This window comes from Podarcis pityusensis (genome assembly GCF_964106645.2).
Source record: "Podarcis pityusensis genome assembly, chromosome: 3".
NCBI lineage: Eukaryota > Metazoa > Chordata > Lepidosauria > Squamata > Lacertidae > Podarcis > Podarcis pityusensis.
The window spans coordinates 59,677,410-59,704,782 of record NC_138026.1 but is presented as its reverse complement, the minus strand read 5'-3'; the positions used below and the strand labels follow the sequence as shown (position 1 = coordinate 59,704,782).

The following is a 27,373-nucleotide window of genomic DNA, read 5'->3' as shown; positions in this document are numbered from 1 at the left end:
GCAACCTCAGAGTCGGCCACGACTGGACCTAATGGTCAGGGGTCCCTTTACCTTTACGGCACTGCCTGCTTACCACCAGTGCTTTAACTTCCTGAAATTAGTACCATCTGAACATGCCTTGAGAGGAAATACTGTGTGATGTTCTTACCCCATCTTAGTAAGCTTTCTGGTGGGCACATCTTTAGCTCAGCCTAGTCAGTCCACTCATCACATCTACTCCCCACTCTTCTTAGAATCAACACTGCTGGAGCACACAGGTAGGCGATGTTAGCCGCAAGTATTTGGGTGGCAAGTTCAGTGATGTGAGAGTAGAAGCATGGTATTGTTGGCTCAGGTTAAAGGTCAATCTAGTGCAGCAGTCTTGCTTTCAGCAGCCATCAGGAAGACACATTTGGGGATATCACAAACAGAACGGGAGTGGTAGTAGCCCTAACCTGTTGCTTGCTTTCAGCATCCGGAACTCAGAATACTGCCTATGAACACAGAAGGGGTTTATTTGACCATTATGGTCAACAGTCATTGATGGACCTATCCTGGGGGGAAGAGACCCCACAGGGGGTTTTCTTTCTAGATTTGTGATTAGCCTTTCCAGCTGGGATCCCAAGCTGGATCTCTTAGAACCACACAAAACCTCAGAGGAAGCTGTAACCATCAGGAATGGCTTTTCCCCCAAGTCATGGTCCAGGGGTAGAATTGCTCATCTCAATTCTCCTATTTAGCAGGTATGAGGTTAGAACTTTTCCAAGCAAGTAGTTGCGCTCTAGGGAGCAGGAATCCCCTTTGTCCTTCGATCCTGCTAAGTGTCCTACTGTGAGGAAGCCCCTCTCATATAAGCCTGCTGGGCTTATAGCCACTGAACGCAGGACAGTGCCTCTCTGTGACTTTATACCTAAAATTAGATTTAAGCCAGTGTTCTGTTGTTAGAGCAACAAAAATAGACCAACTCTTTCAAATACATTCACTCCTTCTACTATGTAAGAAAGGACACAGAGGCAGGAAACTAGGGGCTTTCCCACATAATCATGGAAGTTATGACACAAGTTATGCATTTTCAACAACAACAGTGTGCAATTCTGTCTTCAAGTAACATTTGAATGAATATGCTATTTGGGGAAAGCATTGCATTTTGAGTTGTGGAGTTCACTTGTAAAATTATCTCCCTCAAAAGGGTCATCTGGCATCTATGCTTATATAAAAGGCTTATAATCTCTGGTGTTATTTCTCTCCTGCTATTATTTTTTAGCACTACCTTCCATTGCTTATGTGCATGTGCTCTTATTAGTTACTGTAAAGCATTCTGCACAGTTTAAATTGGAGGGCAGTTAGTGGTTATGCAGAGCAGGGCTTTCTTGGTGGTGGCACATCAGCTGTGAAATTATTTGCCAAAATTCTTTTAAAAAATAACAATACATTTTTATTGAATTTCTTTGTCTCAACAAGTTGTAATTGCATATATGCAAAATTTTGCATTTTACAATGCCCACCCTCCCCTCATCTTCCCTTTCTGGTTTATTCAGTACATGTTGTCTTCTGCATGTTAAACAAATATGTATATTATTTGCCAAAATTCTTGATTGTCCGCCTCATTGCTGAAGTTCAAATGGCAACCAATGTAATTTCTGGAGACGTGTTTAATAAGGCATTGCGCTTAACCATTCTTTTCTTTTTATTGCTACTCCTGTTGTGATCAGTAATGACCTAAAATATGAAATGCCCTCTCCACTAGGAACTTATGCAGGTTTGGGGGGGGGGGGAGGGTGTTGGATGTGGATATGGGTATATTGCATGGTGCCCTGTGGAACTTGCATGATGTACAGCCCCTCCCCACAAATACCTTAAAATTGAAAATAATCTGGTTATGCACTCTTATCCAGCTAACGCGAGATTTGGGCTCAAGAGGATTTGTGTAAATTTCACTGTAAAACAAGTAACACAGTGCAAGTATAGCTTTCTCACATTTTTATTTTTCAGTAGCGGCACCTCTCATGCAAATTCTCTCTCAGGAAAATGGTTAAAAAAATGTTTGTGTCTACTTAAGACTCAAAAATATGGACATACCAAGAACCTGCCTCAGGGTGAGACTCTCATAGAAATTACTGTGGTGTTACTGTTTTAATAATAAAAGCATTGTGAAGAAGCACTTGGTTGACTGAAACGGATAGAAAAGAAGCAGGGCTGAACCAACAAACCTTTATTAATATTAGACCATGCGCCCCTCTTTCTATATCTGCCAACACCCAAGGGTCAATTGGGCTGCCTTATTTATGGGTTATTCTGAATTATTGCTCAGCATTCCAGTGCTTAGTTTTGAAAAGCATATTGTGAAGAGGTATTGCAAATGATGAATAGACTGCAAGAAGCCAAGTAAACAGTATTATTGTAACACTACATAAATATGGTCCCTCCCCCAAATTAAACATTAAAATGCCTGATTTCCTTTAACATTGTTAAACATGCAACTTTATTAGGTACTACCAATATGATGAATTTAAACTCATTTTGGGGAAATAAATGGTACACCCATCACACTTTATTTTAAAATGGAAAAGGGGGGGGGGGAGGGGAAACAACCCAGAAAGCAAAGCAAAGAAGAATGAAGAGGTGAAAAGGGGGACTAAAAGAGTGAGGTGTCCTTATCCTTAAGTTTGAATAGAATGTGACAGGACAAGAGCCACCCAAGAGTTTTCATTTTGTCTTGTTGGAATCTAGTGTAATACAGATGGCAACACAGGATGCAATCTCCCAGAGATGTATTTGGCAAAGTCTCAGTATTTTGAAGCTAATAAATCCAGCTTTCAAGAGGAAATTCTAATAAGTTACATTTACCAGCTTTTGGGGGGTGGGTGGGAATACTCAATACGTTAATTATGTACACTTTTACCATCTGCTAAAACGAGGTATTTTCTGGTCATGCCATGGCAATTTATCTGTGCACCAAAAGTTTTTAAACAAGCAATTTCACCCATAAAATAGCTGTTCTACTTAAGAAGATATAGCTATCTAAGCAAACGGTTTATTAATGTCAAGCTAATGATTTGTTGGTTCATTATTGGATCAAACGTAACATTAAAAGTTGAAAGGTCAGTCTTTTCACAGGTATACAACTGCTTGGCTCAGGATTGTACCCGATGACCACAAAACCACAGTGAGTCAGGCAGTTTGCAGACGAGTGTAACTGAGGGCAGGGAGATGAGTTTGAATGTTTGCAAAAACCAATTTTAAATATAAAAGGCTAAAGGCCTCGTTGCAAAACTGCATGCGTTACATTATAGCCCAAGGGGTCATTTTCAAAAAATACACACAATTACCAAAGCTGATGATTAGTGGACGTAAGCAAATGCTTAAAGCAGCACTGATATAGCGAAAAGCTTTGTGTGTGGGTTCTTCCTAATTACTTAGGCTCAAACTACACACAATGCTTAGCTGCATTATTTCAGGTTTAGTTTTTTGAAAACTGCAAGAAAATATATTTGAAGTCAGTATATGAGCATTCTACTACTGATCCCCAAAGCTTTTCAACTTTTGTGAGCATTTCAAACAAACAGCCACATGGCTTGGAGGCACTTCAAAAAGCACCTACCTCCACCACACCTCCCTTCTCCAAAGCCCAGAAACTGGTATTTGGGCAAGGAAAGGGGAAAGCAGGTGATCAAGGTCTCAGTTGGCACATTTTTTCCTGCTGAGGACTAAGATTAAAAGTGCCTGCACCCCCAGGACAGAGGTAGCAATGGTACCACTCTCAGGTGGTACCATGCTCAAAAAGCAAGCACTCCTTTCTACCTCAGCATGGTACAGTGGAAGAAGTATTGGACTAAGTCTGGGGAGACCCAGGTTCAAATTTTCACTCAGCCATGAAGTTCACTGGGTGACCAGTCACTCTTCAGTTGTGAGGATAAAATGGTGATGGTAGAGGAGGCTATATATGTGCTACCATGAACACCTTGGAGGAAAAGCAGGATATAAAATTTAATGATCCCACACCTGAGACTAGCCATGAATGCAAGCCTTTCCAAAAAGATTAAAGTTCCTGCAACCAGTTATTTGGGAGTGTGAGCAGGAGCTGGATTCAGTACTCCTGATTTCACCTTTCTGGGATTTTAATCTTTAACCCCCCCCCCCAAAATAAAAATCTGTTCTCCTGTGGATCTGGGCAAATAACAATTGTAGGAAAAGCACAATTTCGATCAGAAAATGAAAGATAGTGTAGCATGGGGATGGTGCAGAAAATGACAACATTTCCACATGTATTTATTGAGAAATAGTAAAGATATACACATTTTTTACAAGCTTTCAATATTAATTTACATTTTCTTAAATAATGTTATCCCCAAATAAATCACAACTTACATTACATAGACCCTTGGCTTCAACAGTTCCACAAGGCTGCAATTGCTGGGAGTTCAAATGCAATATTGGCTCATGTCAGTTAAGTTCCCTTCTAAAGACACTAAATATCACATTTATTCAAGCATCTAGACATGGCTCCAAAACACCCCACCCTACCCCAATAAATCTGAAATGAAAATCACATCTAAAACTGCAGTGGGCATAGCTTATAGGCCCTCAACATGTGGAAAGATTTAGATTAAGTTCTGATCTATTATTTCAGGAGCATTTAGTTCAAAGTTTGGAGTTTAAACACACAGACATACTGCAGACATACTGCTTACTTCTTTACAGCATGCTCAAGTTGTTGCTCCAACTTGAGATTTAAAGAAACCCAATTAAATCCAGCAGTACAGTAAAAACAATTCTTCCAACACAACAGCAGAGCATGGGTAGCTTGTGTGTGTGGTTCTTATCAGTTATGGGCTACATATGGGCCTCCCAAAACAGGTAATGACTGATATACTACACTATGTGTATTTTTTAGCCAAGGGCCTGTGGGAGGGAGGGAGGCTCTATTGAGCACTGTGGGGATAAATTGTGCTCTATATTTTTGTGCACAATCTGCATATATTGCTTTTTTTTAACTTTTCAGTTTAGTGGTTTACTGAATTGAGTCCACCTTTCCCTTATTTCTTTGTATTTACATGCATTCAAATTGTGCTCTATTTCTGTATCTTAAGCACAATATTCAAAGTGCTTAATATTTATGTGCTGTTTCCATTTATATTGGTACAGCAACTGCAAAGGCACACTGTTCACTATTTTAATTGCACAACCTTTTAAAACATGGGATATTTGTGTTCTCTGTGGTAGGGTAAGAGTTAAGAGGACAAGTTTTTTGATTGCATATATATAATGATATAAAATACAACTCACGATCCAAATGACCAAATTTCAATTTGCACAAAACCATGCTTTGGTTGGAATATTCTGGCATGCCTTAAATTCTAGCTTCCCTAGAGATGTGTGAAGCTCCCTCCATTCTCCTCTGAGAAAGTTCACTGATCTTACTGCAGTTCCTTCCTCTTTTATCGAAATTCCTACAGATGTTTTACCTAAATGAGGACATTCAAAATTGCTTCAAATTTCGTCTAAGGCAAAATTCAGTGGCAACATTCCATTTTTTTCATGCAGAGTTTTATCACACAGCAGCTCAGTATTTGACACAGTTTGTTTCTGTATCCAGAATTTTGGCAATTTTGATTCCTTGGTATTCTGCCAGGGCTGAGGAAGAGTCAGTGCTGAAGCCCTCTGCTTTCTCCCCCTTTTGCATTTTGAAGAGTGTTTGTTTGTTCTTTCTCTCTTTTAAAATACTTGCTATTAAGATTTTCTCCTGTTGACTACTGCCAGCTAGGTCAGAGAATAGGAAGAGGGTGTTTTTCACCAGTTTTTATTGTGACAGTTTCAAGGCTGGTATAACTTAGGATCAGACCCCTCAGGGAATCTGAAGAACTTTGAATTTCTGTGTGCCCCACCACAAAATGACCATTTTGGGACAACACTGGAGGCCGGTTACCCAAAACTTGGGCTGCCACTGCAGTGGAGTCCTACAGACATCACTTCTCTCCAGACACAGAGGCTGGTGTAGAAGGGCCTGCAATTGCAAACCTAGCCCCCTCTCCCTCCAGTATCAACATCATTTATATGAGTTTTTGTGAATCTGAATATTAATGGAAATGGGGGGGGGGGGGGCTGGCTCAATGAATACAGACCACATCAGAACTGTGTATCTGTTGTGACCGCATCATACTATCAACTACACACTATTTCTGAATGAATAAAATATGCATTAATGGTATTCTATAGTTTTGTCAACGTAAGCTGGTTTTCATTCTCTGTCTGTCATTGGAATATATCTCTTTAAAAAATGGCTGAAGAAAAAAACTCTGCAAGAAATCTACATTTATAACATGAGTCTAGCTTGATGACAAGTTCGGGGGAACTCAAAATTCTCCTGTTTAGTGACATTTTGGTTGGTCCTAAAAAAACACATTCAAACTGCAGATTTTGGAGTTTTCCCTTATGGACCAACACGGCTGCCTTTTTAAAAAAGGATATATGCCAACAAACAAACAAGGCATAACAAAAAACAAAAAACCTGTAAGCTAGTAATAGCCTGTAAGTAGTTGCACCAAAGAGATATCTCACTCAGATTTATGCATCGGAATGCATCAATGCAGAGCAAGGAACTTCATTATCTGACATGATGATGTAAGTATTCCTTTTTGGTATGTCCACAGGGGCAAAATCCAGCACAGATTAGGGCAGGGTCAGCCCATATGGAGCCCTCCAGATATTTTTGACTATATATCCCCTCCTTCCTGGCTATTTTGCATCAGTGAAAAACACTTTTACACGTTAGCCTATGAAGTCGCAACACTGACCCTCTCTCCGGCTGGTTACGAATATTGTTAATGCAGGACACAGCATAGCAGAGAATCTGAATCTGAAATTCTGTGCACACTTTCCTGGAAATAAGCCACACTCAACACAGTTGGATGTACTCCTGCATAACCATGCGTGGGATTGTGCTGCATATGTCAATTGCAGCTAGTATAGGTTTTACATTCACATTATAATCTGATTCACTTAACTTAAGGCCTGTTCCTCTGCCCTCTTTTTCTGTGCCCTAGGGAGCTAAAATACTGATTTCTGTGCACATCAGTTATTGTAAAGGTTGTGCATTTACTAAAGAACCTTACAAATGGGAAAACAGGAATGGGTTACATTTCACACGATGATCTGAATTGATTATTTTTATGACAAAACTGCATATGTGCCTTTTTAGCTCTGAAGCTACAAAACTTGAAGTTTTTTCATCCTCCCAAATAACAGTATATATGTACCCACTGCATAGTGGGATGGCATATGGCTCATCATACACTATTTTAAGGATCTTTTGCACCAAAAGTTGATACCGGAGAACTTGTTGTTATTTGAGATTAATTAAAACACTGGGACCGCAAAGTAGAGAACAAGAGTGTAAGGACAAGTATATATAATTCTCTTTCCTGGAACATTACTAGAAAGAAAACCAGAAACCGAATTATCACATTGAATTATTCTACACCAGTGCTGTTGTCAGAAATAAAATGACATAAATTTACTCCAATAATTAGAATTTCAATATAAAAAACAGAAAATTAAGTACATAATTCACCCTACACAAATGCAGTTGTGTCTGTAGGAGGGCATCTGAAAACAGTTCCATGGAGCACTGTCTGTATCCAGCTGGCCCTTTGCCATGCATGCATACAATAGTGCAGCAGGCATTAATAAGGGGCTGATCTATAGCTGCCCCAGTATTACCTCTCTCCTTCCCAAGCATCCATTCCACAAGCTACATGTCAACAAAAGGTGTAACTGGTAGGCAGAGAGCTAGAAAGCAGAGCATATAATGGCTGGATAGGTATATGGAAAGCACATCCTGTCCTGCCATTGTGAGCAACGGCATGCACACACACACAGTGGCTACACATGCACAGAGTAACTTGCAAGCTGGAGCCATGGAGATGGTAAGAATATAGGACACACACACTGGTCTACTGTTGAAAGTAATTGCTAGCATGCGTGATATGTGTGGTAAAGGGCTGACCACAGAGGGGAGAAAGGAAAGAGTTCCATTGAGTGCTATGCTGATCTTTTTCTCCAAGCTTAAAATTAGTTAGAAAATGTTTTAATAAACAACATGCTGATGGAAATTCCTGGACTGTTGGCTACAACATTCTGTGAACAACCTACAGCTGGACTAGTGAACATAGTGTCCCGTCCCCCCAATGTTGCTGCACTATAAGTCTTATTAGCCTCAGCCAGCATGGCCAGTGAGAAGGCAATTTGAATTGTACTCCAACAAATGGTGGCTACCAAGGGCCAGATAACTGATCCCACTACCAGAAGCCCACACAAGGATTTCCACTTGCTCAAAGAGAGTTCCTCACTCTTCTTCCCCTGTACACACTTCCCAAATTGGCTTGGGTGGGTTGGGAGAATCCCCCAGAACAGCACACAAGGAAGGAGAGGGCACATTGTATATTTTTTGAAGGAATCAACCATATTTTCATGTAACCTATTGGCTAACAATTTGAGACTTAGTAAATGGGAAATAATTTGCTGCTCCTTATATGTACTTTATCAAATCAAGCTCCTTGCAGTGCAAGTACTTGTTTTTTTCCTTTAAAGATGAAAATGGAGAAATGGTTCTCAAGTAATCAGCCATTTTAATTTTTAATTATTAATCCCACAGTGCCCAATATCACTTCAGCCTCTTGACATTCTCTTAAGTTACTTGCCTCCTGCAATCTGTGGAATTATTAAGAAACTAAATAAAAGCACCAGCTGTCAGTTATTATACTTCCCTCACCCCTTACTGCAACAAACTTTTAAGTGCTTTCAATACACACCCTTGTCTTTTGATTATTTGAATTTGAAATTTGGTCATGTCAAAAATTATCACAAAGGTTTATTTCTTTTATCTACATTATTTTAAACCAATGTTACATTGTAACACACAAACAAGATCTTGTCTTTTAAGGCACAACACATCATTATGCACATTCTGTTTGCCAAACTTATAAAAGAGACAATAATAATTATTATTATATACCCCCATCCCACACACCTCCAAAACAAAAGAAATTGCATCCATTTCCAAAGTCAGCTGCTAATAAAAGTCACAGTAAATTATTTTCATCAATAATTTACACATATTACAGATCTAGACAGGATTGTCAATGCACAGTTTGAGTACATTCCAATTCAGATTTTTTGGGTTAGGTAGACTAAAGTTTGATTCAAACCTCAGTGCTGAGAATATATCCCATAGTGAGGAATGTTGTTGAATACCACCCTTGTCGATCAGAAAACGCGTGTCATTGCTTTCCCAGTCCGAGTCCATTGCAAAAGCTGTTCACTCTGGCTAGGGCTCATTGGTGTGTACCAGCAACCTTCTTTTATAGTTCTTTAATCATCAAAAATGTTGTGTGTATAAGACCATGTAGAACATCCTTGTGTAGAATTAAAACTTGTAACTCCACCAATCAGTGATCTCAATTCTTCACAATGGAATTTTCATTCCAAATATTGCTTTTCCTTCTTAAGACCATACATAAAAAATATCAGTGTACTTTGAAATATAAAAAGTATTTGTCAACTATGTGACAGCAGTTACAAATACTCTAATTCCAGCGCTTGGTGTAGAGCCAGGAGGTCCGAGTGACTAGATATTCTCCAGAAAGGCATGTTGTGCTGTGTTAGTTAAGAGGGGGAAAGGTGAGGAGAAATGAACAATATATTTGACAAATCACCTCCCAAAACCACCATTATTTATATTTGCTTTCATAGAGTTTAAATGAACACCAGAGAATTATCCTGATTTTTCTTAGTAAGACAGCGAAGAAAAAGTCAGACCCAAATAGATATGAACTTACAGTAAGGACCATAGGTAAACTCAATTTTCTTTCTATTGAGAGTGAAAGAGAAATAACGCTTATCAATTATGAATAGTTAACAGGTGATAATTTCCAATGGAAAATTATGTATTTCTCCCCTGCAAGGAGATGCACAAAGTTTATGTACAACTGGAAGCTGTACTTTCCATATGTAAAGCTTATGCGCTTGCTATTATGTATGCGAGCACACCTTCAGAAGCTACCTGTGGAAAAGCTAGTGATCCAGCTTTTCAGCTGTGGACATTACATGGGAGATGTGTTTTGCCCCACAAGTGAATGATTTAGTTTTACATTATCATTGCGGACCTACTCGCAGTGACCCCTGTCCAGGGAGCAAGGCCTAGTAGCTCAAGAAGGTGAACAAACTGGGCAAGACAATGTTCTGGGATTTGAAATTGGCCACAACTTTATTGATTCCATATGCAGGTAGGATTTGGCTTAGGCATTGGTTGGATATCCTTCTCAGCCTCCTGCTGGAGGGCTGAGGCATGACAGGGTCGGTCCTAGGATTAATGGGTCCAGTGCAAGAGTTGTGAAATCAAATCTCAGTAAATAAAATATTGCAAAAATATTGTGGATACATAATTTGGACTTTAAGGACCTTACTTTCATTATGTTCAGATCTATTTGTGAAGAATTTGCATTCATTTATTCTTCCACAACTGTTCATGCAAGCGATGGGTACAGTTAGAGGAAAGCATGCCAACCATAAAGTAAAGCAACCAATCACCTGATTTTCTGGAAAAAAAACTACAAGACAATCCCAGCACCTGTACTGCATCTATATAAAGCAACCATTTGGAACCAGCATGTAAAAGTTAATAAAACCACTATAGCTAAAGAGCAAAACCCACAGATGCTATCTGATATCAGAATGATATGTCTCCTTAGATTCCCCAAGTCTAGGATAGCGTGGGGTATTTCTGGTTAGAGCCCAAAATGTATTTAATAAAGTTTATGCCTTATCTACATTGCTGTCAATTATTCTGAAATGTGACGAATATTGAAACCTCCAGCTAGGTTTTTTGGTTTTTTTAAGTGCACTTATTACTGAGTTGTCGTATGTTCATATTGCAATTACTCCGCATATAGCAGAGTAAGTTCTTGGTGGCGCTTTTGTCTTCTATAGAAACTTCTATGGGTGAAGCTGCCCCTCTATGGAAGGAAGCTGCTTACCTTTTATTCATGCTTTTCATGTACTTTTTACTTTGCGACAGCTGAATTTGGCATTCCTTCTATTGGTTTTCCACATTTGCCAGATAACCTTTTGCATGCCTTCATCAAATTTCAAAAGCACCCATTTTATTATATATTACGTGTATCTTATGTAGGCTTATTATATCTGAAGCCACTTAGTTCTTTTAAGATCTATGATCAATATCCATTTTGATTTATCTCCAAATCATGCAAGTCATCATAAAGAATATGCTCGAATCCAAATGGTTTAATTTGTAGGTCTTATGTTTCGGGCTTTTGGCATCTAACAATTTCAATTACTTGCCAATGTGCCACACTAACAGAAATGCAAACAGAGAAGCTTGCATCAATATCTACGTATCACACCGACATTTCATGAGACAGGTTACCTTTTTTGCTGCCTGTTCTTCTTCTACACCATCCCCAATTACAACATATACTACTTTTCTGCCAAACCTTTGCATTATTCGTTCAAAGCAACTTTCTTTTCCTGGAAGATAAATGAGATACAGTTGAGAGATATTACCTGGTTAGCTGCATGCTCCTCATCTCGGCCATCTCCAATCACAACATAAGTTATGTTAGTGCCAAACCTGGACACTATACGCTCAAAACAGCTTTCTTTTCCTGAAAAACAATGCACTACTTATTTGAGCTATCAAAAACAGGCATTGCAAAGATCTACAAAAGATAGGAGAGTCCTGTAAAAAGGCTAGGAGTGTCTAAAACCCACATTTTCACACCAATTTGGGCTTGTGGCTGTTTCTCAGATAAAGCTAAAGATGTGTGTGGGGGGGGGAATTACTTTGCTTTATCTAATGATAAAGTTTGGTACTGCAAGACACATTACAGATGAAGGTCACTTTCCTATGGAAAGAACACCATGACTTTGGTTGGAGTGCTGTGGATGGTAGAAGGAGATGTTGATTGTGTGAGGCTATGGTGTTCAGTACAGTGCTGGGGAAGCACCTGTACAGAATCCATCTTTCTTTTACTAAGCCAGTTGGAGCAATACTCAAGTGGTCCTCAACTGCGGGGCTTTTCTCAGTCTTTGTTTCATAGTAGCTTTCACTTTATTTGTTTATTTATATCTACCTGCTGCTACCATTTGATATGGGACTCCCAAGAAATCTGATATGGCTTTCAAGCATGGACTCTGCTGGAGCCTGACTACCCACACAAATGCAAGTAATTGTCTGGGGACTGAAGATCAAAGCCCTTCCATCTCCAGACACAAAAATGAAGATTGCCTACCCATCCCAAGACGATGGGGATCTCCCAAAATTTAGCTGTCCTCCTCCTGTCAAGGAGCTTTAAACTTCAAAGCTCACAACTCCAATGTTTTCAAGCATAAGTGGATCATTTTCACAATGTTCATGAAACTGATATGCAATTCTGTGCATTACCTTAACCAAGTATGCCAACTAATGTTGGTGCTCATCAGAACTGAACAAATTGCTTAGTTCAACCAAAAGTGACAAAGTAATGGCAGTAGTAGGGGAAAATTGAGACCCATCCACAAAACAAGTAAAGACTGGGAAGACTAATTTTCTTACCTATTTTAGTTGCACTGTAAATATTTTCAATAGGAAATGCACCTCCTAAACTATACAGCAGGACTTTTGCAAGGGCTGGTATAAGTTGAGTTGTTGTTACCAGAACATTTACACAGTTACTCCTATGAGAAAAGACACAGTATAAATCCATATAATGATAAAAAGTTTCTCTAAAACAAGTTGGTTACATGCTTTATTACTGCAAAACTGTTTCTTTCCGTTATCAGCAAAAGCCTTGCAACCAAAGCTTATTTAGATATTGAAACAACTCTGATAATACAGTGGTGCCTCGCAAGACAAAATTAATCCGTTCCGCGAGTCTCTTCGTCTTGCGGTTTTTTTGTCTTGCGAAGCACGGCTATTAGCGGCTTAGCGGCTATTAACGGCTTAGCAGCTTTAAGAAAAAGGAAACAAACTCGCAAGACGTTTCGTCTTGCAAAGCAAGCCCATAGGGAAATTCGTCTTGCGGAACGACTCAAAAAACGGAAAACTCTTTCGTCTCGCGCGTTTTTCGTCTTGCGAGGTACCACTGTACTATGATGAGAAATTAGAAGTCCCTTTGTCCTATATCTTCACTATCACTTAATTCCCTTCTGTAGAATAGTTTGCAGATCAGCAGAGGGGTGGGGGAATTAGCATATGCTGATGTCATTTTTGTGGCTCATTTGTAAAACTACTGCAATCTTTTGATGGGCCCAGCATAGCATATTGGCATCTGTAGGAGTTTTCTCTGCTAAGTCTAACTTCATGTTGATATTTTCATTGAGAATGAAGTGGGGAGGGATAAGGTTAAATCTCTGCACTCCACATGCAGCAGTGTCAATAAAAATAACCCTGTCACAGTAATTAATGTAACTGCAAGTGATACAATTAGTGTCGCATATAGTTAGACCTTCAGTGGGAGAACATATGTGCTGCACAGAAAAGGACTAAGGGTTAATCCTCGGCATCTTCGGATACGGATGGGGGAGAAGTCTTGTATAAAAATCTGGAGCAACCCAATGTAGACAATTTTTAAGTGAGATGGCTGCCTTCCTAACAGTTCTACTAAAATATCAGTTTGCCTAAAAAATTACTTTTGCCTTGCTTCAGAAAGCTATTTTGCAACTGGCATTTAAAATTAAACACATACTCACCTTGTGCTAATAATTGATAGTGATTTAAGTGCATTTGTTAGCCAGGAGTCAGTGAGAGCTTCAATCTCTGCTCTTAACTGCAGCCATGCATCTCTTTTTGCAGGGCCAAGAAGTCCTGATATACAAAAGAAAATGTGCACATTTTAAAAATGTTATTTTATTTTACTCTGGAATGGACCTACCTCCATATAACTATAACTGATACAGGATGGTCTATAACTGTACAATCATAATAAATAAATTAATTAAATTAAATATCCCACCTATGCCATATCTTTCTCTGACTGTGGTCACTGGTATCAGGGCTTTTCTATGGACTTCTCTACTACCAAACCAGACAAAAATCACCACGTAAAGTTCTACTCCACCCTCACAACATCAAAGCTCAACATCCATTTAAAAACACACAAAATCACTCTACTAACTTAAGACCACTCAATCCCACACACCTTTCCACCACTACCAACTCTTAACTATTCCAAGTAGATCTATACAATCTGAAACCCACCAGTTTCACCTGGTAACCATACCTTGAACCTCTTCACAGAGAACTCCTCAGTTTTTCTAACAACCATGTATACCCTGAGGCACTCATCATATATACAATAAAGAACAGATAGCTACCGACTCCAGCTAGCCCCTCAACCCAGCTGAAGGTCCCCACTATCTGGCATTCACCTGAGCACAGGTGCAGTTCCCTGCTATTATCCAGGAGTGAGGCTACATAGGGCTGCATAGTAGAGCCTCAGGTGGTGTATACCACTTTAGACAGCAGGTGTGAAATAAAGGGCTGTAGCTCAGTGGTAGAGTATCTCCCTCACATACAAAAGGTCCCAAATTCAATCCCCAGAATCTCCAGATAGGGCTGAGAGAGACTCTTGCCTGAAATACTGGAGAGCCGCTGCCCGTCTGTGTAGGCAATGCTAAGCTAGGTGGACCAACAGTCTGACTTAGTACAAGGCAGCTTCCTATGTTCCTAACAGATGTGGATGTTCCCCCAACAAACATCCCATGTAAATAGCTCACTCCCTGTACAAATAAGATAAAAAAGCACATTAGAAAAAGGCTAAGACAGAAAGCAGGGGGAAAGCAATGTATGGTGCAGGAAACGCTACAGGAGTTGATAGTTCAGAATGTGTAGTTCAGTTCCAAACTGCAGTAATAAATGCCTTAATGATATACAGAATTACAGAGTTGGAGGGGGAGCCTTGTAAGTCATCTCAGTGCAACTGCCTTCTCAGTAAAGGAAAACCAGGACTGGAGCTGGCTGTCCAGTCTCTGCTTGGAGACTTCCAGTGAAGTTGGACCAACTTCCTTCTCTTTCCTTATTTGTCCAATTTTCTTGTATAAATACAAACCAGCAGATAGCTCAGATTTTTTTCCTAACCCCCCCCCCCAAACAGTAAGATGAATGGGAGATTATAATTCTCTTTCACAAGAATTTTATAGATGTGACGGATATTTCTAAATAATTAAACTCTTACCTCCTACATTATTCTTGTAAGTATTATATAATTCTTTTACTCTTCTGTAACGGAATGCCAGCTTCCTCATCCAGTCAACTCCTCCTCTTACACCTGTTGGCAGACAAAGGTTTGCACTACTTGCAGCTGCATGGAAGCCATCAGTTGCAAAACTGTAGGTACTGCAAACACCCAAAATATGCAAAAGTGAATACTTTTTACTTCCTATAAAAATGTGCTTATGTAATTCTTTTTTTAAAAAAAGGCATTGCTTACCTTAGGTCTTGTCCATTGTCATCTGACGAAACATCATCTATATGTACTTGATCACATTCCTGTTGAAAAAGTATTTCTTTAAAAATAACATTTGATACCTTGTTTGTAATATTTAAATAATGTGGCAGAGTTCTAAGACATTAAAAGATCTTAATACTGAGTAGTACTTGTACTGCCAGAAGATGGCAGAATATGCACATTTAAGGTCTCACAAGCAAGGCTACTATTCTTTTCACAGAATCTGCCCCAACAATTCCTTCCAAAGTGGGGTGTTTCTGAATTAATTGCTGTACTTGGAATTCTAGGCTGCTCTGGTAGCCAACAGCACTTTCAACCCTTCTATATCGTGAAAAGGCTACAACCTTTCTCACTACATCAAGATTTAATGTTCTTTCAGCAATTGCTTCAAAACATGCTTACTGTAATGATAGCTGAAAAAAACTTGTTTTTTTTTAAAAAAGGCTGGTGAGGCTACCAGGTTTATTGCACCAGAGACTTTTGGGGGGGGGGGGTAAGAAGCGGCTGGTGATACATTTTCAGGGTTTTTTCTCATTTTTCATTTTTAAATGTTCCATAGGTTTATTAATTCTGAAGGTCACTTATATTAACCCGTTGAGAGAAATAGCCAGGTTTCCCATAAATAAAATTCCACAATCTCAAAAGTAGACCAGTTCAGAACAGATTAGGCCTAGTTATACTCAACTGTGTCTGAAATTCTTGTTTATATATTTTTCAAGCAAATGTTAAAATTTGAATTAAAATGTGTGTTTTGCAGGGGAGAGGGCAGTGAAAATGCTTTGAATCTGCAAAGAGGGAAATTTATGGGGAAGATCGGTAGTACAGAGTTATGGCAGATTTTGTAGAGTTTAGCAATAAAGGTCTCATATTTATGGGTTATATTAAAAATTAACACTTCCTATCAGGAGGGCTGGTGTTCCCAAGATGCTCTTTTTCTTCCTACTACAGATTCAGCTCTTCTGGAACTTAAAACAATATGCCCACCAAATGCAGGTATAGGCATGGGAACATCACCATGAAGATGGGTTCTAACTAAGTGAGGGGAAAAGGATCAGCCCCAGCTTGCTTTGCCACTCTTTGGCACCAACTTTATCTGTTTAGTTTGCTGCTGCTAGATTACTGATGGGGCCAGCATGTAAAAGTGCTTAAAAGTTTCTACTGGCTGCCCATTTGATCCCAAGACAGATGTCTGAAATGCCAGTGATTAAGTGGTTTAAAGGTAAAGGTAAAGGGACCCCTGACCATTAAGTCCAGTCGTGGCCGACTCTGGGGTTGCGGCGCTCATCTTGCTTTATTGGCCGAGGGAGCCGGTGTACAGCTTCCGGGTCATGTGGCCAGCATGACTAAGCCGCTTCTGGCGAACCAGAGCAGCGCACGGAAACGCCGTTTACCTTCCCGCTGGAGCAGTACCTATTTATCTACTTGCATTTTGACATGCTTTCAAACTGCTAGGTTGGCAGGAGCTGGGACCGAGCAACGGGAGCTCACTCCGTCGCGGGGATTCGAACCACCAACCTTCTGATCGGCAAGTCCTAGGCTCTGTGGTTTAACCCACAGCACCACCCGTGTCCCAGCACCACCTGTGTCCCATTAAGTGGTATATAAATGCCTTAATTAATGTCCTTTTTCCATTGTGGGAATGTTTGTTTCATGGATAGGGTCTCTCTGAGAACTGCATAACTGACTTTCTCTTATATTGAATCCTGTAGATTGCTATTTAAAGTTTTGATTTGGCAAAATGGTCCAGCACCCTCTTGGAAGTTTTTGTGAAACACAAAAAGGGAATGTATCAATGAAGGCCTCTAACAACATAGAAGGCATTTACCACTGGTTTGGCCTACTGCTCTTCCCAGGGTTAGGGCGCTCTTTAGAAGGCTCTCTCCTCAGCTGAATAGACTGGCTGTTATGTATTGGTGTAAAGTGTTGAAATGGCTATTAAGATTCACCACAACTGAATGGGAATACAAGTCCCAGATCCAACTATCATCAGATTTTTCTTCTTCCATCCAAGTCCCTGTTTCCTACCAAACTAGTCCTGCCCTGTTTCTCTTCCCTTAGCATCTGCTTCCTCTATCACCTTTCCTATGTCATCTTTCTCCTTTTCTCTTTCCCTTGGCCCTCTTGCCTTTCGCTGTCTAGTTCCATCTCACCCTTCTTTCTCTCTCCATGGACATGGCCCATTACACTAGAAGCTGTACGGAAACCTGTCCTAAGAACAGGTGAATCCTTGTGCAATAAGCATTTTTATGGGTTTCCCGACCCTTCATCTGGCAAAACCCCCACTTTCTCACATCCTTCACTACCATTCAGTTGTGTGTATATACCCACAGTCAGACCTTGGTTTTTGAACAGCCTAGTTCTCAAACATTTTGGCTCCCGAATGCCACAAACCTGGAAGTAACTGTTCCGGTTTGCAAACTATTTTTGGAAGCTGAACTTCTGATGGGGCTTCCACTTGGCTGCAGAAGCTTCCTGCCAGAAGCTGCATTTTGGTTTCCAAATGTTTTGGAAGTCGGACCAACTTCCGGAACGGATTCATTTCGACTTCCAAGGTACGGCTGTAGTTATATAAGGTTTTGTTCATATTTAAGTGCTCATCTTTTTATCTCATTTGCTTCCTGACCTTGTATTTTCTTTTAGTTGCATGGCTTCCCCAAGCACTGCAAAAAAGGCATAATTTGGGTAGGTGAGTGATCTGCCAATGGTAAACTCACAGGAAAGTTAGCACAATAGTCTTGATGTTTCCCCCACAAGGATCTTGCACCTCACAATCCTCAAATACCTCTTCCCATTAGCATGTGTACACAGGCTCTGCTGGTTGCTGGTGGTTCCTGCTCCTTCCTCTGCAGTCACTCACTCCCATACTCCCATACAATCTGCAGCATCCTTTATCATTTGCAGGGCTAGGGAACTCCAGTGAGGTAGTCAAGATTACAGCATCCACAATTCCTCCTTCTCTTAGTTCTAGGAAGGAAGCTAACCTCTGCCTTATCCCTTAACTTACTATCTTTTCTCCAAACCTACACCAGCTGGTTAGGACCGTTTCTGTTGTGGAATCACATAGTTCTTCCACGTTGGTAGCTCCTGCAATATCCCACCCTGGCTTAATGACAAGCAGTCATGAGAAGAGTGGTGGAAATGGCTTTTTGGCTAGTAATGTCACAAAGGCACTGAAAGTTTTTAGTGCTTCCCCCTATCTGGTTCTTTGGGATAAAGGCTTTAGAGCAGCTCTGTCCCATACAAAAGGTTGCAGGGTGGTATTCAATGCTAGTCCTCATCAGAGGATACCTACTGGAAATTAAAAGACATAAATAACTTAGGTTCATTAATTTAAATGGGTCTATTCTGAGTATGACTGAGCTGAATACAATCCACTGATTCTCTGGACATGGCCTATTATCATTCTATACCTCTTAGTTTTTCCGGGGTACCTCTCTCACCAACACCAGTGATGACAGGAGGACAGACTTGCAGGCATATGGAACATCAGTATGAAAAACTATTATGTAAGATAACAGTTGTATAATATATAGTCTTGCTGCTAAAGAGTACAGTAGTGGAATATTCACTGTTAAAATCCCAGTGATAAATGTGTGATAATTTAATTTTAAAAATAGCAATGAAGGAGTTATTTCTCTGCTCATATGCTTCTTTTTTTCTTGTGTTCTGAAAACCGCTATCTTGAATATATGATGTGGATCAAAAGTACCAGGGAAATTATTTTCTCTTTTGCCTTGTTTTTTGTTTGTTTGTTCGTTTCTGAAGGAATGCTCTATACCATAGGAGCCAACTCCTAGGGGCTGCGGAGGATTTGGCCCCCACAACAAAATATTTGAGGGGGCTGGGCCCCCACAAAGTTTATGTGCATTCTCATTAAAATGGTGCATGTGCACTGCATCATGTGATCGATTATGTGGGCCAGGGGCTGGGCTTACCTGCGCCCCCACAATATTTTATTCAAGTTGGCACCCCTGCTCTATAGGATTATCACAGGATGAAAAAAGTGGGTTGCCTATTTTTTCACCTTCTGTGGTGCTGCGGCTCAACCTTTTAATACATTACTTTGTTACCTACTTCCTGTTATGCATGGCTGAACATTAACAGGAATGTGTTAGATAATAGTTCTTGTGCTCCATGCACATGCTTCCCCCAGACTTATTCTCAACTCAATTATTACCATTTTTGCAAGGTAACAAGAGAAAAATCTGCAAAATAAATAAATAAATGCAGTAATTTGCATCAAGTCCCAGATGAGCCGTCTAGAATTTAGGCTAAATTCCTAAATGTACTTGGACCTGCAGAATTCTACTGAAGTTAGCACTGTACATAGTTCATTCAGTATGTAATCCAAGTCCTTTTAGGACATCAGCCTAAATTAATTCCCTCCCATTCCCAGTGGAAATGAACAGGCTGCTAGCATAACATCAGGGTATTGTTGTTTGATTGTAAGAGAGATGGGATAAAAATGGTAAAAAAGCTCTCTGTTAATTTTAATTTTAAGGTAAAATACCTTTCAAAACAGCTACAGAACTGGCTATACTCAAGTCACAGTGGACCACTGGCTGTGCAAGTTCAAAACTAAGAAAGATAAAATATATTTTCCATTACTGTGTGTTTACAAATTCATGTACAATAACTGATTTTGACTGCAGTAACATTAACTTAATTCATGTCTCAGTGCAACAAGTTCCTTGCAGGAATGTTCAGAACTTGACATTTTTACTAAGGAGTGCAAAACCTACGGATGACCCACAAAAATGATCCTTTTGGAATTGTCAGTAATTTCATTATCCAATAAAAACAATGACTCACTGCAGTAAAAACAAAAATCCTATTATGTAGCAGATCTGAGAAGTTACAGTCTTGAGGGTGAACAACAACTCCCATTCACCATTATCTGCTGGAATCAAGAGTAAAATTGGTATGGATTATCTTCCAAGCATACGAGAAATGTCTTCCCTGATAGTAAAAAATGCAGTGTAGGTTGACTATTTTCATGATTTACAATGAGACATATATGAAACTTACTTGCACTTATCAGTACAACTTCTAAATATAACCTAAGCAAGCAATTACTTTAAAATATTTTCATATAGCTCATCATAAAACTGCCATAAGCAACAGAATCTTTTAACACTAAAGAAAAGATTATTTTATTTTGCCTAAAAGGGATTCATATTCTGTAATGTAATCTCTTTGAATAGGTCACTTCTGGCTTTTTCCAAGTACTGCATCAACTACATCTTCAAATTATCTTACTAGCAAAGTAACATTTAATGAAATGACAAGAATTAAAAAAGGGGGCTAACATGGAGTAGGACTTTCATTAATCAGGAGTGACCATTTACATCTCTGAAGAGTCACTCACTATGGGAGGACCCATGTGTTGATAGGTGTCATAAGAATATTCATTCAAAACACAGGTAACTAAAATCATAGTGATACTAATTTATTTTAAAAAATGTCTTCAGTGTGTCACATGACAAGTATCTTCCCCTTTTATTTTCAGAGCTTGCCACCTCCTGTTCAGGAAGAATACTGAATGGACTGGTTCACACAACACATTAAACCATACTTTAGTGAGATGTGTGAGCAAGAAGGAGCCGGTTGTGCCCTTGGACTCACTTGCTCACCCCTTGCCTTCCTGTATGCATGGGAGAAATCCAAGCAGCTTTTTCCAGTTTGCCTGAATATCAGCTTGTCCTGCCACCCAGACCAAGGACTGTGGTATAAAACAAACTCTGATCAGTTCCAAAACAAACCAACACAGAAATTCTGTTTAGCTGAACAAGCCAAGTGAAGGTACAAACTGCCAGAGTTCTTATCCTGGCCATATGGGAGGAAGGGAACATGCAATCCAGAGATTAGCTGCAGCTCCTTCCTGCTCATGCGCATCTCACTAAACCATGGCTTAGTCTGAGATGGAAATTTAGCTATCATACTGCTGTAGAAGACAATTATACTGAAATGTAAGAAACCTGTCCCTGAAACAAGAGATCCATAATAAAGTATAACATTGTCACTTAAAAACTGTAAATTCTTGCTAAATCCAGAAGCCACAGCACTGAATAATTGAGAAAGGTATTTCCCTTGAAAAAGTAGTTTGGTAGAAGTTTTCAGAAGAGATAGGGAAGAGAAAAAACAACCACCAAGGATTTAAACACAAACTAAATACTAAGAGGTCCCCTTCACCTTTTTTTTTCTCTTTTTAAAAAGCAGGGTTATTTTTAAATTCACTTAGATAAGCATATTTGGGCCAGTGGAATAATCCAGTTTTTAACTGAGATCTTGAGATACTTAAACCCTCCATTATAGATTGTAAACCTGAAAGTTGCGGTTTTAATTTCTGTATACAGTAGTACCTAATTGTAGTAGGTACTTGGCAATTAATAAATATCACTGTCAGCTATCATTCTCTATCAAACACTTCTGCCAGGCTAACAACAGAAGAAACCCCTGACAAGGGGATATACGCTACAAACCTACTTCTGTAGGATTTGATTTCTAGCTACTGATAACTTGCAGTAAACAAGGGGTTAGATGCTAGGATACAGGTAGGCTAATATACATTCTTTAGATACATACCTCTAAGTCATTGAAAAATAAATGTGTATCTGCAAGATTAAAAATCATTTCTTCCATTCGAAGTCCAAGAGTCACTGCCACAGGTGGATCCTTGGGGAGGAAAATAGAAAGAATATGGATTTCCTTAACATGTTATGAGTAGATTAAACTGAACTCTTAAAAGTGGTAATTCTGTGCATTATGTATGTACAAGCCCTGTAGACTGAAATAGATTTATTTGCATGTAATTATGGCCAGAAATGGTATAATTTACTTTTAGATGCAAATATAAATAGATATCTACAAAACAGAAAAAGTCTGCTGTTAATGTATGTTAAGCACCTCGGAAGCTAATGTCACATGAATGAGACATGAATTATAAATGCAAACAATCTAGTTAATTAAAATACAATAATTGTATTATAACTATAAATCTTTTATTTTATGTGAAAATGCTGCAAAGAAAAGAAATTAAAGAACCATTAATTTGAGATCTCAATGTTGAAGTAGTGACAGCACTGTCTGGTTTGAAAACATATCTAATTTCTTTTGTAAGACTAAAAACAATTATCAAACAAATTAAATTACTAACAGAGTGTTCCTATCTAGGGGAAGGATGGGGTTGCTTCCAACCTCCCTTGCAGTATTGAAGCACACCACAACTGGAAAAATGCATTAGCATAGTAACAGCTTTGCACTGTTGAGAGCCCACTGCTAGTATAAGGCTGGGGGAGAGGAGCTAGGGGCATGGAGGGGGCATGGTAGAATCCTACTCTCACTCAGAGGTCAGGACCCCTATGATGACATGTTATATGCGCAAAAGAGGAGTCAATACAAAGTCACATGTTCTGTTTCAACAAATGGCAACCCAGCACTGCAGGGGTTCTGACCCAAGGTAAGAGTTCAGGTTTTGAGGTTTGCCACTGTGAAAGTAAGGGTTAATCATTCCCTCTCCAGCTGCTAGGGTAGAGATGATGCCTCACAAATAGGATTCTTGTCTACAATTCCAAGAAAAGGGATGAGTATATGCAGATAACTCAATCACTTATGATCCTGAAGAGTATCTCAAACTCCCTACTATTTGAGGATTTACTGGCCTCTTACCACATGGGAGTTAGCAGGTCCAGTATTTTCCTCTCACATGTGGGAAAACAGCTGGCAGAGGAAATGAAATTTTATTAAAGATGGAGAAGAAATGAGTTCTAAACACTGATTTTGAGATGTTCCTGATGACTCAAATTTTGCCTGTATTGGAACTCCTGTTACAGCAAGTGCCTGCTTATGTCCAAACCACTTGTGCATTGATGGATTGGTTCTTTTTTTTAAAAAAGTCCAAATTATACACACAAAATGTATAAGTATGGTGCATATGAAAGTCCCATGCTTTACTATATTTCTGCATCACACACACACACCTCTAAATATTTTTGTGAAATTATATGCATTGTTTTATGCATCTGTATATAACGGTTATTTATTTTATTAATTCATTACATTAGTATCCCAACTTTCCTCCACGGAGCACAAGGTGGTAACAATAGGCAACAACGTGCTGAGGGGCAGTGGCTGGCCCAAGGTCATCCAGTGAACTTCATGATCTGCATACAATAACATTTATAATAACTGCTATAATAATGCCTATATATACAAAACAATGTATTGCTTGTATATTTAGTGGGATTGGGGATGGAGAAACGTGGTTATTGTTGATGTCAAAGAGTAAGGTAGGAATGGGGGGGGGGGAATCCTAAGAATAACAGTCAATGCTTTATTTTGGGGATCAGATAGAATTTTTCTTGTGGTCATTTAAACATTTATTAAATCAGTTTATTTTGTGCTGAATAATACACGGGGCTGATGTAGGAGCAGATCACTTCAGTGGAAAACTGCAGAAGCTTTTATTTCAAGGTGAGTGCCAATCACACATGAAGCAAATTTCACATGGTTGCAGCTATATGATAAATATGGTGCATGAAATGACCCTCAGTTTAAAATAAAGTATGAAAGCAAGTTAGGAAGAAGCCGAGAAACAAGTGTTTTAATTATATTCAGTAGTGAAATTACTGCACGAGAGGTTGATGCTGCAATTCTGAATGTACTTAGTAAGGAATTGAGCTCAGGGGGACTTCTGAGAAAATATGGTTAGAATTGCACTGGAAATCCGAAGCATGGTTCTGCATTATTACCCTCCCCATCCCTGTAAGCCGTTTAACCGCCCCCCCTGATGTATTGTTGATTAAAAAAACCAAACAAAACACTTCTTAGTTCATTGGTTCTTGAGAACATGGCACTTAGCCAGAGATTGCCAGCATTGCAAGAGAAGCTAGATCAACTATAACACTTCCCTATATCAAAATACAAATGCCTTCGGTTATGTTAGCAGTGGGCATAAATTGGAGCCAGACAGTCTGTCTGTGGGCTTCTGTGCTAGATTGGGCCATCTACTAGTGAATGCCTCTTAGGAGACAAAGTAAAAATATCTCAGGAGAACCAACACTTATAGTTTTGAGGAGCCAGGCTGAGGAAAGGAGCCTGAATCCTTTCAAAAGACTGCCCCTCTCTTAATGCCAAAATTAAGTGGTTTAATATTATGTAGTGGCATCAGGAGAAAAGCTTTAAATATTCCCCCGCAATACAACTAAATAAGGACATGTACTAATAAAGCTCCTTTATATGGTACCCTTTTTTCAAATTACACTGGGGCACAATTTGAAAAGTAATAAAATTAATAAAATTGTCTTCCCTAAAATCTCTGCATTAGGCTTAAGAGAATATTTCTTTACACTGATGCTATGCAGACTCTCTCTAACTAGTAGAAATTAATTTTAAGAGATAGGTGGACTGCAGAGTGTTTCCTCCAGACACAACCCATCTGCAGAATACTTAGAATATGTATTTTATCCCTATGCTGAAACTGTCCTCAAACATTTAATAATATTGAAAGAATTTATCCCAGGCCAATGAGCCACAAAAAACCCAGGTAGCCTTGGCAATAATGGACTCTTGAGTTTCTGGATGCACAGGTCTGGGGGTGGGGTGGGGAGCGGAAGCAAAATGGAGCTGCCGGAAGTCACAGACAGGAGAAATGCCCTATGAAGATACAAGGAGCACCAATACAAGAATATGAAAATGCCACCAAATTCTGTGAGGTTGTTGCAAGGTTCAAAAATCATGATTCACAAGTGGATTAACAGTTGCAATACACAAAAATTGTATCACAACAAAAGCAGTTTGTAGGATTAGTGTTTTGAATTTGAATTTAAGAGTCACATACCTTTCCATATTTTTGTGCATAAGATCCTGTAAGAAGTGAATGGAAGACAATGATAGTTTCATCCAAATCCCAAACAAATACGCGCTGAAACAGAGGCATTGACAAACATCAGTGGACATAAAACAGTAGGAAAACCAAAGACAAGTTATAATCCCCCAGCAGACAGCACGGAACAGAAATAATTGTAAGAAACCACCAATATACAGTGGTACCTCGGGTTACATACGCTTCAGGTTACAGACTCCACTAACCCAGAAATATTACCTCGGGTTAAGAACACTGCTTCAGGATGAGAACAGAAATCGTGCCCTGGCGGCGTGGCGGCAGCAGGAGGCCCATTAGCTAAAGTGGTGCTTCAGGTTAAGAACAGTTTCAGGTTAAGAACGGACCTCCGGAATGAATTAAGTACTTAACCCGAGGTACCACTGTATACTGGTTGGAACAAAGAATGGGAAGTCTAGACTTTGCTGAACTGATCTGTCTGGTTGTAGCGATGGGACAAACAGCACCTTCTTAACAGTAAAAAGGAAGTCCTAGAAGATACAGGCTGAAATGTAACTATTTTATTTTGAAATAAAATAAACACAAGTAAAATAAATATTCTAATTAGATAACTCAATAGGGGATCAGGAAATTTTCTGATGCATCTAGGTAGAGCAGGAAAGTGTAGTGCAGCCAGTACAGAGAATGCAGAGCTACATTTAATACAACCATGTCTTAATGTAGTTGTTGTTGCTGTTCCTGCATTTCTCAAGCATATACCTCCAAGTCACTGTCAGGAGGGGGTGATGGGTTATTTTTCCGCCCTCTGCCCCTTGATTTTGACCCAGAACTCCTACACGTCCTTTCATCCAGATCTTTGATTGGTGTTGAAGGGCTCTGTACAGTGTCAAACTCTCCTGCAAACAAAACAATTAATGAAAAGGCAATGTTATTTTTAACGTAATATAAAAGACTCCTATATGCTTTTTATATTTACCACTGCTCCCCTCCCCAAATTTTTAAAGTGCCCCCAAAGTTCTGAAAATGGGAATTTTGTTTTACCTGTAAATTACTTGTTCTTCCTAGTGAAGACAGGCCCTTCTCAGTGGTAGCTCCTAACTTATGGAACTCCTCCCTAGGGACATGTGATTGGCACCAATGAGTACCAGTCTTAAAAAAAAAAAGCCTTTAAATCCCACTTCTTCCAATTGGATTTTAGTTATGTTATTTTGGTAGTTGCTGTTTTAAGATTAGTTCTAATCCACTAAAATTCTTTGATTATTTTATGTTAGGGGGTAGGGTGATGACTGCCTTATTTTCACTAGAAAGAACAGTAAAGGTATAAACAAGTTAAAAATGAGTCTACTAATGGTGGTAGGGCAGTATATTCATTTAGAGGTACAAGAATAGTTCCATTCTATGGTGGTACACATTCTTTATATGATCTTCAAAAAACACTCTCATAGAACATTTTGCGCTACCTGCCTTCTGAAGTTGGCCTCTGTAGAAGGCCAAGTACCTTGTAGAACAAGCCCAAATAACCATTCAAAAAGAGAATTCTCTCTTCTGAGACTTTATGAATAGATGTCAAGGTGAGTTTCTTTAAAGGCATGTGTGGAAGAGGTTCAAGGCAAGCTGCTATGAACACAGACAAGGCTCAAAATGGAAATCTGTACTGTCAGTGGCGGAGCTTCATGCTCCGGCACGGGGGGGGGGGGCGCAGAGAGCAGGAGGGGGCAGGGCTGGTGCGTGTCCTGGGTGTGTGGTGCGCCACCCGCAGGGGCGTGATGTGTGTTCTGGGGGCGTGGCGTGGCGCCCAGTGCAGGTGGGGGGCAGCCGTGATGGCACCCAACCGGGATCGCGCTGCTGGGGGCAGTGCACTCCCCCCTACTCCTCTTCCTCCGCCAGTGTGTACTGTACAGCTGATGAAGTTCCCAGAACCCTATCCTTTTGTGGGTGACCTGAAATTATCATTTTTTAGCTTATAAATCTGAAACAACAGCAAGCTATTAATGAAAGGCCTTTCTGAATCCCAGATTGCATAAATAATAATCCTTCCATGGTAGAAACT

At 39.6% G+C, this 27,373-nt stretch overlaps 1 protein-coding gene across 17 annotated transcripts in view; it reads right to left on the bottom strand.

The window, feature by feature from the left end:
* Positions 1-9,490: 9,490 nt before the first annotated feature.
* Positions 9,491-27,373, bottom strand: part of EYA4 (EYA transcriptional coactivator and phosphatase 4) — a 114,581-nt gene continuing 96,698 nt past the window's right edge. For 10 of the 17 annotated variants that reach the window (XM_080999650.1, XM_080999646.1, XM_080999647.1 and 7 more), the window contains 9 exons: positions 26,083-26,219; positions 25,321-25,404; positions 22,068-22,157; positions 15,465-15,523; positions 15,210-15,370; positions 13,726-13,840; positions 12,590-12,711; positions 11,560-11,660; positions 9,640-10,617 (listed from right to left, as the gene is read on the bottom strand). In XM_080999650.1, coding sequence (XP_080855776.1) covers positions 10,375-10,617; positions 11,560-11,660; positions 12,590-12,711; positions 13,726-13,840; positions 15,210-15,370; positions 15,465-15,523; positions 22,068-22,157; positions 25,321-25,404; positions 26,083-26,219 — 1,112 coding nt within the window. In that variant the 3' untranslated portion in view covers positions 9,640-10,374. The other 7 variants (XM_080999638.1, XM_080999643.1, XM_080999652.1 and 4 more) reach the window with 2 other exon arrangements.